This window comes from Thermobia domestica, chromosome 8 (genome assembly GCF_964235325.1).
Source record: "Thermobia domestica chromosome 8, izTheDome1.hap1.1, whole genome shotgun sequence".
In the NCBI taxonomy this organism is placed as follows: Eukaryota; Metazoa; Arthropoda; class Insecta; order Zygentoma; family Lepismatidae; genus Thermobia; species Thermobia domestica.
The window spans coordinates 46,243,974-46,258,840 of NC_137461.1; the positions used below are offsets into that span (position 1 = coordinate 46,243,974).

At 35.2% G+C, this 14,867-nt stretch overlaps 1 protein-coding gene across 1 annotated transcript in view; it reads right to left on the reverse strand.

Annotated features, from left to right (window-relative positions):
* LOC145692871 (replication protein A 70 kDa DNA-binding subunit-like) overlaps positions 1-9,639 on the reverse strand; it is a 40,504-nt gene extending 30,865 nt beyond the window's left edge. The window contains exon 1 of the mRNA XM_081768400.1: positions 9,431-9,639. Coding sequence (XP_081624526.1) covers positions 9,431-9,463 — 33 coding nt within the window. The 5' untranslated portion in view covers positions 9,464-9,639. The remainder of the gene's footprint in view (positions 1-9,430) is intronic.
* Positions 9,640-14,867: the final 5,228 nt, after the last annotated feature.

Genomic DNA, 14,867 nt, shown 5'->3' on the forward strand with positions numbered 1-14,867 from the left:
TCATTTTCATTAAAAATTCATGTTATACATAAGTATCCAAGGGCTTTTTTGTATAACCTATCCCAATATAGAATTTGGTATCTACTCTTATTTCGGATTTAATTTGTTAGTAATTCTGAGGTATTGCACACGTTAGCAAAACATGTGATATATAATGTTTAATGCAAAAAGGCAAACAAAATAGACTAAATAATGCACCAAACGAACTTGTAAAGCAAGCAGCTTTTACTGTGTCAAATCTCACCACGTTATTTAAGAAAGCTCGTACCACCCAGCACTTATAGAAAATCAATATATAAATTACGTAAAAACTCATTTCTGTTCCAAATAAATACAGTTACACAAAAGGAAATAACTAATACATGGCTACATTGTACAGTGGTGATCAAAAAATCTCATTTCTTATGCATAGTCCATAAGACAAGCGACATATTTTTGAATACCACGGTACATGCTGAGTGATAACACATGGTTTCAAAAAATACAGTACATATTTAAAAAAAATGAAGTATCTGAGAAACTGCAACAATAGAGAAAATACTGTATAGTGCAATATATAAATAAAACATACTTTATACAGGATTTTTTTTTTCAAATGTACAATTAAGGGATTGCCGGCAAAACCCCAAAATCTGAAGAAAAAAAAAACGCACGTAATTAGACTAGCGATTCTGTAAAAAAGCACCACAGGTCATGATGTATAAGCCTCTGAAAATACGGCGATCATTTTTTAAAATCGCCGCCATTTTGAAACTACATCGGATCGCCGCAGAAATTACACAGTAAATTTAGAGTATCTTGTGCTTCTGCCATCAAAATTTCATGTTAGAACACTGAATATTTTGTCCTGTATACAATTCTAAAAGTATACAATTCTAAAATGCTTTTTCTCATTTCCGCACACTTGTATAGTTCCTAGTTTTGGAGGTTTTGCTGGCAACTCCTGAATTGTAATTGTAAAATGCTAAATAACATAAGCTTATCGTTTGTATAGAGCAGGTTATACTTTACATCCTGCGGTAAATATTTATCCGTGTGTCAATACCTTACTTATAAAAGAAGGGAATTTTTTTTTTTTTTTTTTTTTTTTAATGATTTCTTGCAAGAAATTTACAAATGGAAGTTACTGTTCAACATAAAGTGCGGAATTTTAAGATGTAAAGTATAAGATGCTCTATATCTCAATTAGAAAATAAAATGTAAGAATTCCCTGGGAATTGAGAAATTAGACAAAATCCTCACAAAGAGATAAAATTCTCATCCTAATAAAATGACATATAAGAATGTGAATAGCTACTACCTGTGCTACATAAATTTACAATTCACAAACCACAGATTTTCCACCGTCTTGAAATCAGTCTGAAACGTTGATGGCTCTGTTTCTGATGGTCTCTTACGGGCCAACTGCTTTCTTTCCTGGGCTTCTAATATGTAAGAAGGGTGCCTAATTGGCATGGATCTACTATGGCGAGGATCTACTAATTCTGGAAGAAGGCAGTTCATATAAAAGCGCTCAAGCTGAGGAAGCATGTTTTCTTTCCAGAATGTGCTGTCTCGCTCAATAGTTTCATTTTTCAACCCGAGAGGGGTTCACATTACGTAGATGCAATAATCTCTTTGGGTAATATGCAATTGACCCTGAATTTGATAATAATGATTATGACTTTTATTAATGCCACAAATTTGGCCATCTTTCGATACATTCCACACTGTACATTTTTTTTTTGCACGAGTAGCTTCATCGGGTGTCAAGGAAGCTGCTGTTGAAGTGTTCTTGACTTCGACGATACTATTTTCTCCAATAAGGCCATCAGGAGTTCCACCAAGAAAAGGTACTGCAGCATCGATGAAGAGTCCACATTCAGCAATACTAACGTCCAACCTTCTTCCTAAATCCTTTTTCGCTCTTTCTTCGCTCATTCTTCCATACGCCATAGCGTCACAGTCAAAATTAGAGTAGAGAATTTCCTTAACTAAAGACTTGCAACTCGTTGTGGGTAACATCTTACATACCCGACCGAAGTACGAAGCTGTAAGAAGTTTCCTACGTTGCTCCAGCCATTCGCCACTTTGATATTGAGCTACTGTCATCCTCTCTATTCTTTTACGTTCATCATCTGACTTCCTAAGATTATGTAAGAATTCCCTGTATTCTCTCGAAATCTGCAGAAGGCAAATCAGGTTTTTGAGCTTGTGCTCCATAATGTGCATCATGATCCGGTTTCTTTTCATGAAATAGAGACTTCCAACACTTTTTTCCACTGAATCAATCCTGGCTTCTATCTTCCTCTTTCTAGTGGTCTCGCACTTCTTTGAGGTTTCACTGGGGCTACTGTTATACATTTTCTTGTGAAGCTTAAGGCAAATCCAGTATTATGACGTACTACTGCACCAGCACATCTACCAGCATGCGAACGACCAGCAGAGTAATTAATTCGTTTCCCTCCAAGGAACTTTGCCACTGCAGAGTAGTAGTGCTCTACTGGGTTACTGTCGACATCTTGAATAAGGCTTCTGCTGTGTAAACTCAGCTGCCTTACTACATTATTAGTTTTTTCAAGTAGCCCACATTCTTTCAACTCAGGGGGGCGCGGTGGCGCAGTGGTAGAGCGTTCACCTCTGGTGCTTGGGGTATCGGGTTCGATCCCAGCTCCCGCCAAGTGAACTTAGTGGTGGACAAACACCGTGTGCGTGGGTTTTCTCGGGGTTCTCCCGTTTCCTCCCACTTTCTTCATTCCACCATTTCATTCATGACTCATCATCACCGTCTTCTTTAGCCTCACCGGCATAACCGTGGGACGTAAAACTCAAAGATTTCATTTCATTTTTTTCCCTTTCAACTCAGGAACAATGCACTTTTCATTTGGGCATTGTTTTCTTGTGTAGAAGTAATCTGCACAATTCTCATGGCTGCCAAAAATATGCATTGGCGAATTGATAGTATCTTTCCTCAGATTTTTATCCTTTCATCTATGCTCTCTTGTTTTCGATGCTGTATCGCTATCTATCTATCTATCTATCTATCTATATCTATCTATCTATCTATCTATATCTATCTATCTATCTATCTATCTATCTATCTATCTATCTATCTGTCTATCTATAGATAGATAGATAGATAGATAGATAGATAGATAGATAGATAGATAGATAGATAGATAGATAGATAGATAGATAGATAGATAGATAGATAGATAGATAGATAGATAGATAGATAGATAGATAGATAGATAGATAGATAGATAGATAGATAGATAGATAGATAGATAGATAGATAGATAGATAGATAGATAGATAGATAGATAGATAGATAGATAGATAGATAGATAGATAGATAGATAGATAGATAGATAGATAGATAGATAGATAGATAGATAGATAGATAGATAGATAGATAGATAGATAGATAGATAGATAGATAGATAGATAGATAGATAGATAGATAGATAGATAGATAGATAGATAGATAGATAGATAGATAGATAGATAAATAAATATAGATCTAATATGAACTCAGGAACAGGTTCTTTCTTTGATACTATTCCTCTATTACAACCAGTTGTAGATGTAGACTACTTCGAAGTTTGAGTATTGTATTCAGATGGTTTGGGAGTCTTCCGTAGTTTTAAAATTCACTTGTATTAATTTCATCTAGAAGTTATCAGAATCCTTGAGCGTAACGAGAGGTTCATGAAGGGAGTGATATAACATTCAAACCATATTTAACATTGGAGTATATGGTTTAATGACTTGCGTATCTTTTTTAAAAAATGATAAATATTCTACATTGTGTTAGTACAATCATTTGATCAATTTATGACTTTTATACTATGATTCATGTATCAATAAACAAAATTTGAGAACTAAGACTGGGATAAACTAGAGTTGCCTGTCAGACTCGTGAAATTTATCTCTCGTCTCGATTCTAGTCTCGAAAATGAGACGAGAATTGTCATTTTTTCTAATCTCATCTCGAATTTACAAAATACTTACCATCTCGGAGGCAACACTAATCTAATACTATATATACTAACAATAAATTAGGCTTAATTTGCTCAAGTACAAATTACAAATGAACATTGCGTGAATTTATTATTGTGTTTTTGTCATAATCATGATTTTTTGGGCTGCACAATTCCAATTGCTTGTTTCTTTAAATCATTACGGATTCAGTAGTTAATTAAAAAAAAATCAAATGTGGTCATTTAAAACCTACTTAGGTTTTATTATTATTATCACTTACTGATCACTTTTTTTATATATATTAGCAATTTTGCAATCGTTTCCTCGTATACAAAATTCTTAGGTATTCTGTTTTAATACAGCGCTTTTTTTAAAAAAAAAAAAAAAACTTTAGAAATAACACAAAAAGAAAAAAATGTGGCAACTACAGATCTGTCACTCTCACCCACTTTCCTTCGACCAGCAATAAATAACCGCTCATACTGTGTTTGGTGACATCCTCCACCACCCGCGGTGTGTCGGCATCGGACAGCAATTGTAAATACCCGGTCGCGGAAGACGAACGCAAGCCTGCTTCCTCCGGCTACATTTTTGAACAGAGTCATCTAACGGGAAAATGCCGAACTTTTTAAACATTAATTACTAAGAGAATGTGCACTCTTTAATTTAATTAGCATTTTCTCTGTAGATAATGATTAATAAGAAATAAGAAAATTTTAGGGTCAATAAAGACGAATCAAAGATTATGAAGGTATGCACCTCAATTGCTAATTCTCATTACTTTCTCTAAAAAGCGGTATCGGGTTTAGTGGTAAATCTTCATTTCCTTATGGGGAATTAAAAAATGAAATTAATAATTTTGAGCAAATTACACACACATACTTTATGAATACTTCATGAATTTGAATAATATTGTTAAATGTATAACCCTGCTTTACGATTTTCTCCAAACGAGCAGTGTAGGTCGTGATATCATGCAAAATTGAAAAAATCCTATGTTAAATTTATCCCATTTTTCACGGCATCCTCGCAAAGCTCCAGTCCACTCTTAACGCTTAACCTTTTAAATTATATCACCTATTTTTAGGTGATAGGATAAAATCTCCATTATTCGATTAAAGAAGTACCAATAAAGCTTTTCACTTCGTTTTTTCAGGACTGAAGGCATTGTAGAGCACGTTACATATGCTTTCACGCCTCTCTGCGTCGAGACATAGGATGTGATGACGTCATAAATTTACAAAATATTTTTTGTTGTGCCTATTTTTACTATTTTTGGCGGGCCTACATCCTGCATTCAGAAGACTGAAATTCTGCACACTCGTTCAGTGCACCCTTAGTATTTTTCAGATGATTTCAGATCTTTACGCGGAAACAGGGGGTCCAGAAGGGCAAAAATGAAAAAGAAAAGTTATTTTTAACAAAAAATAGCTTTCTTCGTGATTTTGCCGCCTAAGATGGAGACAAATGAATGGTACCATCTGAAAGGTTGTTCTATTCCAGCGTTTCCCAACCTTTTTCAACTTGCGGCACACTACGATTGTAACGAATTCTCAGGGCACACTCATAGATATTATTTGTAAATATAAAATACCGTGGTATTTTTTTCTGTGATTAATGATCTTTCTCACAGAGAAGAAAGCTCAATCACTGGTTTTCCCCCATGGCTAAATATTATGCTTACTTTTCATTCTAACTTAAAAACAGAAAACAATTCAATGAAACATTGGATTCTGGTTTGCAAAACTACGCTTTTTTTTTTTTTTTTTTTTTTTTTTTTTTTCAAAAACTGTATCCAACCTTTCATTAAGAAGATAGATCATTAAATAACGAACGGACAAATATATCTCTTTTACTTTTAAGACACAAATGTAGGCAATTTGTATGCATGTTTGCTTTGTCGAAAGCATTGAATGATATTTTAAAATTTCAAGCTACGAAATAGTCTGCAACAATAAAGAAGCAACAATGGTCATAACAATGATAACAAATACTTTTTTCAACATTAAAATTGTACACGGTATGAAACTTAAAATTGTAGATTCATAGTAGAGGTTCATAGTAATGTGAAATACAAATATACACTTTCCCTTATGTCTTGCAATCTGATTGCTATAGAATTAATAATTTTGTTTCGATTTCACCGCGGCACACCGATTGGGAAATGCTGTTCTATTCTGAAGAGAATGATGTATGAAAGTGTAATGAAATCTTTTGAGTTTTACGTCCCACGGTTATGCCGGTTAGGCTAAAGGAGACGGTGATGATAAGAGATGAGTGAAATGGCGGAATGAAGAAAGTGGGAGGAAACGGGGGAACACCGAGGAAACCCACGCATACGGTGTTTGTCCACCACAAAGTCCACTTGGCGGGGCTGGGATCGAACCCGGGACCCCAAGCACTAGAGGTGAACGCTCAACCACTGAGCCACCGCAGCCCCTAGAATGATGTATGAACCATGATCTCAGGATAAATAGGGATGTATCAGGAAACTGTTACCTGAGATCCTGTTTTATGCGAGAATCTGGGATATTTGGGGATATTATTTTTCGCGGGCTTACTTTTGCATCTAGAAGTTTGAAATTTTGAACAATCATTCACTGCACCCCTTAGTATTTTTTCAGATTTGTTTCAGATCCTTGCCTTTAAACAGAGGCGGTACAGAGGGGTAAAAATATATATATATAAAAAAAGATGTTTCTTAAAAGAAAATCCCTTTTTTCGTGATTTTCCAGCCCCAGATAGCCTACAGGATGGAGACATTTGAATGGTACCGTTTGAAACTCTGTTTTATTCTGAACAGAATAATGTACAAATTATGATTCTAGGATAAATAAGGATGTCTGAGGAAATTTTTATATTACATCCAGGTCATCTGGGGTATTGTGGGGATGTTCGTAGCTCATTGTTAAATATTTTTCCCACACTTACTATTCAAGATAGAAGCTTGAAATTTTGTACATATATTTAGTACACCCTTAGTATTTCCCAGTTGATTTTGAGATCTGTGTGTTAACATTGGTGAGACCAGAAGGGATCAAAATAAATAAATAAATAAAGAAAAAAAATCAGAAAAAATCCCGACTTCTCTCAAAATTTTCCGCTTCAGGGACATGATAGGGAAAATGTGAATGTTACCGTTTTAAAGGTTGTTTTGTTCTGAAGAGAAGAAGGTATGAACAATGATCCTAGGATAAATAGGGATGATGCTTGACTGAAAGTCTATAATTTACCCCCCCCCCCCCCCAAAAAAAAAGCCATAATTTAAAATTGTTAAGAAACATTGTTTGGTATTGATATAGGTTAACGATTGGGGATTAATTCAAAATTCAACCCCAATACTTTCACTTCAATGGTATAATTGGCATTTAATACTAATTCGTAATGCTTTTTCTTCAGTTCGCGACTTGTATTATACGAGGAGAAAGATTTGATTTAATCAAAAAAATCATCAAAAATGATTTCTTTTAAAAAATCACTTTTTTCCACCCTGACTGCCAACCTTTGTGTATAGTCTAATACGTGGTTCCTATTTTCACTCATTCACTTTTATGTTTACTTTGGCTTTAATAAATTGGTTCGGTTTCCTTATTGTTTATTTGTGCTCTTTGTGCCGGAAGAGAAATATGGTGGTTCTTACTGTAGCTTTTTGTTCTTATTTTATCACTACACATTTCAAATGTGATTAAGTTTAGACGTGTATTAAGGTAGGTTCAAGATTAATGGTCCCTTTTAGTTTCGTGTGTACAGCCAGGTATTACATGTTGGGTTTATAGAATTTGTGCACCCTTCTTCGTTGTGTTTAAGCTTTCGGTTGGTGCATTTATATCGGTAGCTTAGCGTTACAGTTTTGTCTTTTACAGATTTCATTAAGTTTACGCACTTTTCACATTCGAATGTTTGATTTTCACTCGGTATTAATCCTATGTTTTGGAGAACTCTATGCATTTGCTATCTGTTTCGAATTTTTTCCCCGAAGTTCACAAATGTTAGACCTTCGATGTAATCCATTGTGTTATTAGCACTGACTATTTTGTGAATGAGTTGGGTATGTCTTCAGTTTTCTGTGGGCAATTATGTGTTAGTTCGTAATATTGTTATTGGCTGAGTATATACGTCATTGTCATGTGATTTTTTAAAAGTATTTTTTGTTTGCTTTTTAAATGAACATTTTATTATTGTGGGGGTTGGGGGCTTGCCTCCCTATATTTTTCAAGAATATTTTAACCCTCTTCTTGGAGAACATATTACGTTTTTAAAATAAGAATATGTTAATTTTTTGGGTTAGAGGGTTTTGCGCCATACGTGTGTAGAAATGTTTATTGCTGTCGGGGGGTTAGGGGGACTTGCCCCCCACGTTTTGAAGAAGTATTTAACTTTTTGTAAAATAATAACACTTTAGGTTTTTTGAAATAGTCGAAGATTGTCCTGCTATATTTATATAGAAAATTGTGATTTTGTCGGAGGGGCTAAGGAGATGCGGGTTAGTGGTATAGGTGACCCGGAAGATCCGAAAACGTGTATCATTTTCTTCTGATCATCTAATAATAGATTTTCGGCTCTTCTGGATCATCTATATCACTGACCCGCATCCAGTGAAGGTGGACCAGTAATTTACAACCTTGGATTAGGATGGGCAAATTACAGACCCGTTTCCAGGGGTCTAGTGGGGCCGAACCCCCTAACTTTTTACTACTCCCCCTAAAATTCTCATGGCAGGCTTCCAAATGAGTTATAATATAGTGATGGACTATACTATGGTTGGATCCCCCCCCCCTCCTATATTTTTGGGCTGACTACCGGCCTGGCAAGTTACCATAGTTCTAAATCTATCAGCATTTGAATCTGGGAATGTTTAAAATAATTGCACAAACTTCACGGTGCAGTTTTACTATACGGACCTATAAATTGTAAAATGGGCAGAAAAATATGGGGAAATCTTTAATTTGCCCATTTTATGTCGAGAACAGAATCCAACGAACCCCTACGGGGCTTCTAACCCGTTCCTACTCCTATTGCTACCCCTAGTTGTACTACTACTTATACTATGGACCCGTATAGTAAAACTGCACGGAATAAGCTTCGTAGAATAAATTCATGGAATGAAATGACCAAAGTAAAACTTCACCCATTATTTAAAATCTAATAATTGATGGACAATGTTATAATGTGGCACCCATAATCTCTATCTGAACAAATTTGTACTTGTAAATTTTGCAAAATGTGGTGCGTGTAACTTTGGGCTACACCATAAAATGAATGTAAAATGTTACACGCAAATTATGTCATTTTTTTTTTATTATACATGAAGTATTTATTCAACGGACTCTTATACTAAATCTATACCTAACTAAAGAAATTATTGCAAAATTAGTGAACTCGTAACTAATCAAATCAAACAAACCCAATCAATTCTCTTTGTTCTTAATCGTTTGAAACAAGATTTCACACAATAGTAGTCCATTACCTGCAATGCGCCTTCACTTAATGTCACTGCCATTTTTACATAAATCTTAGAACTAAATACCAGATATAAAAGCAATACTAGCTATCACTTCCAAAATTACAAATAATATTGGAAAACCTATTCCTATAGCTACAATTTAAAACGCCGTCAATTCCCTCACTTTCACTTTGCTGCTGGCAGAAGGGAACCCTCCCCTATTTATGTTCCTGCCTACAAAGTCATAAAACCAAGGAGATTGAAACATCTAAGGCTGCGCTTCCAATGTACCAAAAGCGAATTACCCAGCACATGCAAATAAATTGGAGTTCCCCGATTACACAGACAAAGTTCCCCGATTACACAGACAAAGGAAAGCATATATATATCCTTTGTCTGTGCTCGACTAGTTCCAATCTGCGAATTGCGAGAAGCGACGAAAAAATGCGAATGCGAACGATCCTAACGTACTGGGATTGAACGTCCGAATTCGAAAGAATGGAGGGTCGTCTACAGAGGAATTGAGCGCTGCGGTGATTTAAAAAAATAAAAATAAAAATAAAAATGGAAATATATGTTGATGCTTTATTATATTGTGTTTTTGATAAAGTTTTATTGCTTCAAACAAAGAGAAAAAAGACAGTTTGCTGTCTTCTTTCTTAATCTACACCCGATATTCGTGTACATTAAATCCTAAAATTAATACTTATAAATATCATTGCCTCAAAATTTAACAATAATTATAGGCATGCAACCACTATAACTACACAAATCGTGTATATTATCAACAAAAATACTAACAATATCTTCCACCGCAGATATTAGCTTTTGTTTATTATTATAGTGCACATTTGAAATATCAGATAACAACTGCCGCTCAAACAGATATCAGATAACAAATGTTTTGTATTTTATAATTTCTTGGACGAAACTATTGAATTCAAGACAAAAATGACGGCAGTGCTGTCGTCTTTTTCATCAAATAATCTTAAATTGTTTGGAGCAAGAGTACTGTTCAAGCTTTCTTGGATCGTCTACAAGCAGTAAAACAAAAGCTAACAACTCGCTAGAAGATATTGTTACTATTTTTTTGTTTTTAATATACACGATTTACTTTGTTACTGTGAGTTGAGTTGATTTTTAGTTTAGCGTCCCTTTCAGCAGCGATGCTATGTGAGACGTGGACCTACTGATTAACGTGGAATCCGAACCACATGACCTCCCGCCGGGAATCGAACCCGGGTCTCCCACGCCAAAGTTTGTTACTGTGCTTGCATGCCCATAACTATTGTTAAAGTTTCAGCAATGAGAAATATAAGTATTAATATGAGAATTTAATATACAAGAATATCGGGTGTAGATTTAAAAAAAACAGAGCCCGTCAAATAAAAAATTAATAGCTGATTTTTCTAGATTTAATATGACGTTTTGTACTGTTATTAATCTGGGATATTATCAAATAATAGCGTAAAGATTGATAATATGCTCGCAAACTGAAGTACCCTGGAAATGATTATATATTATCTTATTGTATTGTGAAGAAAGTCTGATGCAGATATGGGCGGTAAGTCCAATAGCTGGAAAAAAAAGTATTATCATTGCTTCGATCGGTTTCCAGTGTTTTCAGCCTTTTCTTCAAACTATCTTCGATGTCATAGCATAAATAACATAAAAAGGTCGTCATTGCTCGTGATACAAACAATTTTGGGAAACAGTTCTCTATTTTTCTTTGGTGTTATTCTGTCATCAGTACGTCATGTGAAAAATCAGATTTTTAAAAAAGCTTAGTACAGGGAATGATTTTATACTTAGATAGCACTTTACTCTTTTACCGTAAGATAACCTAACCCGCATTTAATGTGAAAGGGAGTAAATACATAGTGAAAATACGATTTCGTTGCTACAAAATTAATTGACTTAGTTTCTGAACGATTTAATAATCTATTAAATTCCAAGAACTTACAGAAAGTTCGGAAAGAAATGCTAATATTATAGCTATTCAAGCGCTGGTCTGAGCAAAATCAGTACGCAGTTTTGCTTTCATTTCTTTTCATAGTTTCGGTAACTTGTTTTGGATTGCCACTTATCAACAAGTATACAAAACATGATTCAATACTCTATGATCGTGTAAAAATTGTTTCAAGTTCATTCGAGATTCTTGTTCAAATGTCTGTAACAATATTCCTTTGAACGTGTAAATTTGAGGTATTGAATGGTCTTGTTCAAGCTTTCTTTGACGGTGTACAAAAACCATAAGAAAAGAGGTGTATAGGAAATTTGCTCAGGAGTTTAGTTAGCTTAGATTAAAAAATTATAAGACACAGGTAAAGAGAATGGTGCTGCTGTAGATGACTACAGATCAAGATTATTAAGTAGAAAAAGCTTAAGTACATAATAGCATACAGTGGTGTTTTTTTAAGTTAGAGAATGTTGCATAATGTAATTAGACCATATATAAGCAAAGGATGCAAGGAAGTAAAGAAATACAGGTCGATAGTAATGTGTATATAGATAGATATACATTAGGTGATTAGAAGTACCAACTTCTTATTGACAATAAAAACTAACTCTATGGCCTATGGAACACGGAAATTCAATGCCGCGTTCAGAAAAGCTCTCCATTGACTTCTATCCTTAGCCAATTGGATCCAGTTTCTACTTTGTATTTCCCTATTGGCAATAACACATGGGAATATCTCAGTTTCCTAGAGATAATTTTGTACAAAAAAAATTGACGATGTTAAGCCGAAGACTACAGTCTAAAACATGGTGAGTATAAGGTCAAGTTGGACGGTAGGTCCAGAAATATGTTGTGGGGTTAGTTCTACTTGCCTGGTCTATCTCTAGCCTGATGTTGACAATTTCTCCATTCTCTCTACTGTTGACCTCCCAAATATGGGATTTCCCGGCGGGAGCTCATGTGGTTCGGATTCCACGTTAATCAGTAGGTCCACGTCTCATATAGCCTCGCTGCTGAACGGGACGCTAAACTAAAAATCAACTCAACTCAACCAAATATGGGATAAAGGTAGTGACCGGTAACTTCAGTTGAATAGACGACGAAAACACTACTTGTTTACTCAATCGGTCGGCCTCCACGTTACAAGAAATCTTTTATGTGTCAAGAGCAGTATATAAAGTTATCTAAAGTCCTATGCTTTGTATTCCACATACCTATTATTGAATGTTGACTATGATTAAGTTAGAATAAGCAAGTTGTGATAGTAAGAAGGTGACGTAGAACACTACAAATACAGCTAATTGGTGGTTTTAAATATGGCACACATTGTGGCGCAGCTCTTATTGCCTCAGCTTCCACCATATATATAGAAGTGTAGCCAAGCAACACTTGCGTAATGCTCAGCTTGTAATAACCGATGTAAATCCCAATCCCAACTTGGGATCGTCTTACTTTTATCTGTTTAGAGGCATCCGTGTAAATGAGTATAGCTTTTGAATGATGTTGAGTAATATAATGCTCCATCATGGAATAGGGAGCGTTGCTTAACCACTGGAGCGGATAATTTAGAAACTCCACTTGCGAAATAGTTAAGGATGTAGAGCAACATGATAGATAATAGAAAGGTTTAGACATTCTCTGAATAAAATTTATCCTTTTAACCCATTTAAAATTTAGCACACTTTATTCACAGTTTATCTAGGAAAATTAAAAATACGGTAAACTTTGGAAATATAGGGTGGCGCCGAGACGACTGACACACTTCAAACTTGAATATTGCGCAGGCGTAACACCTTATAGGCATATTGGATCGCATGGTTGGGAGTCGAAGGAGGAAAGAATGCAACGTTATATGGTCAATCGCGATGGGACTTTGAAGCACAGAGCATTGTGTTACCTCAGTTCATAGTTATTACGAAACTAAGTTGGTGCCAGAAGTGCAACTTTTTTTGTACGAAAATTTAATGTTGGTCGACATTGTAAGGTCCGTCTTGTACTATATTGGCTTGGCTGCAGAAGTTTTAAGAGATTGCTAGTGTGCTGGATGAAAAACATAGAGCTTCAGGAATAGTGCGAACTCCTGAGAACGTACAGAGACCAACATTAAAGTTTCGTGTAGAAAAAACATTGCATTTCTGTTACAGACTTACAATTAGTTTCGTAATAAGTACGAACTGAGGTAACACGATGTTCTGTGCTCCAATGCTGCATTGCGATTGAACATATAATGTGGCGTTCTTCCCTCTTCCTGTTTCCATCTCGCCAACCAATGTAAGTTATTACACTTGTGCAATATTCAAAATTGAAATGTGCCAGCGACTCGGCGTCACCCTGTGTATCTGTTGCGAACATTGTTGACATGAGATGTCCTGTGAATTTAAATCGGGTTTTTGCTTTGCAAAGTATGGCATCGCATGCTTCTTTTATTTTTCTGTTTCCCTGTGCTGTCACTCTTTCTCTCTTTTGAATCTCTTTTTGTAGATTCCATTTCATTGATTCTCTCGTCATCAATTTAATTTCTTATTGCATTAACGTTCCTTTCAAAGTTTAAATTCGCTGTTGTGCAAAAGACGAAAAAAATTCTCTTTTGAAGCTGCCCGCACAGAGTTTGTACAAACAACATTGTTTTACCGAAGAAAGATAACCTAAAATTGAAGGTGCTGAAAGATAAGATTTTTTTATGGCATCAGCCTGATGGATTGTATTTGATTTTTTTTTTTTTTTTTTTTTTTTTTTTTTTGTCTCATCCATAGTTAGTATCTTATGCATGTACTGGATGATGTCTTTTTCATGATCAGGCACGATATTCACACTTCTAGATATAAAATTCCAACGAGTATTACTTGCGTTTCTGAACCATTTCTGAACTACTGAACCCAAGATTCTCTGTGGACTACCAGATAAAAGAAAATGTGCAAATACCTTGCAAATTAGAAAAGAAAATCCTTACATCTCTATTTGTGGAGCTCTGCTCATAACCAAATTAACTTGATGAGCATAATAATGTATACATATATATTCGGCATTAGGAAAAGTTTATTTCATTATTGCTTGCACTTCCCCGAATAGAACCAGACAAAACAGAAGCTCCGTCACAAGTTAGTACAATTAATTTCGGTGAATTTTTATGAAGACCTAACTATTTTATTTATTTTGCAATTCTGAAAGCAAATAAGGAGCTAATATTTCAGCATCTTACTTTGGTGGCGAAATAAAATTCGAAAACCGTTCTACTGCTTTACCCTTGTCTACGTGCCGAAAACCAATAACCATATCCAGTGGCGTATTTACGATTTTGTTTCGGGAGGGGCTTTGCTAACTTTCGGGGGTGGCTTTGCCTGGAAATGTGAAAATTCTGCAAGATATTTCAGTTACTTTACTATACTAAGTAAGATTTCGGGGGGGCTTAAGCCCGGAAGCCACCCCCCTAAATACGCCACTGACCATATCTTATAATAGCCAGGAAATCAACTTCGTAATTTTGTGTGTTATTTCTTCCTG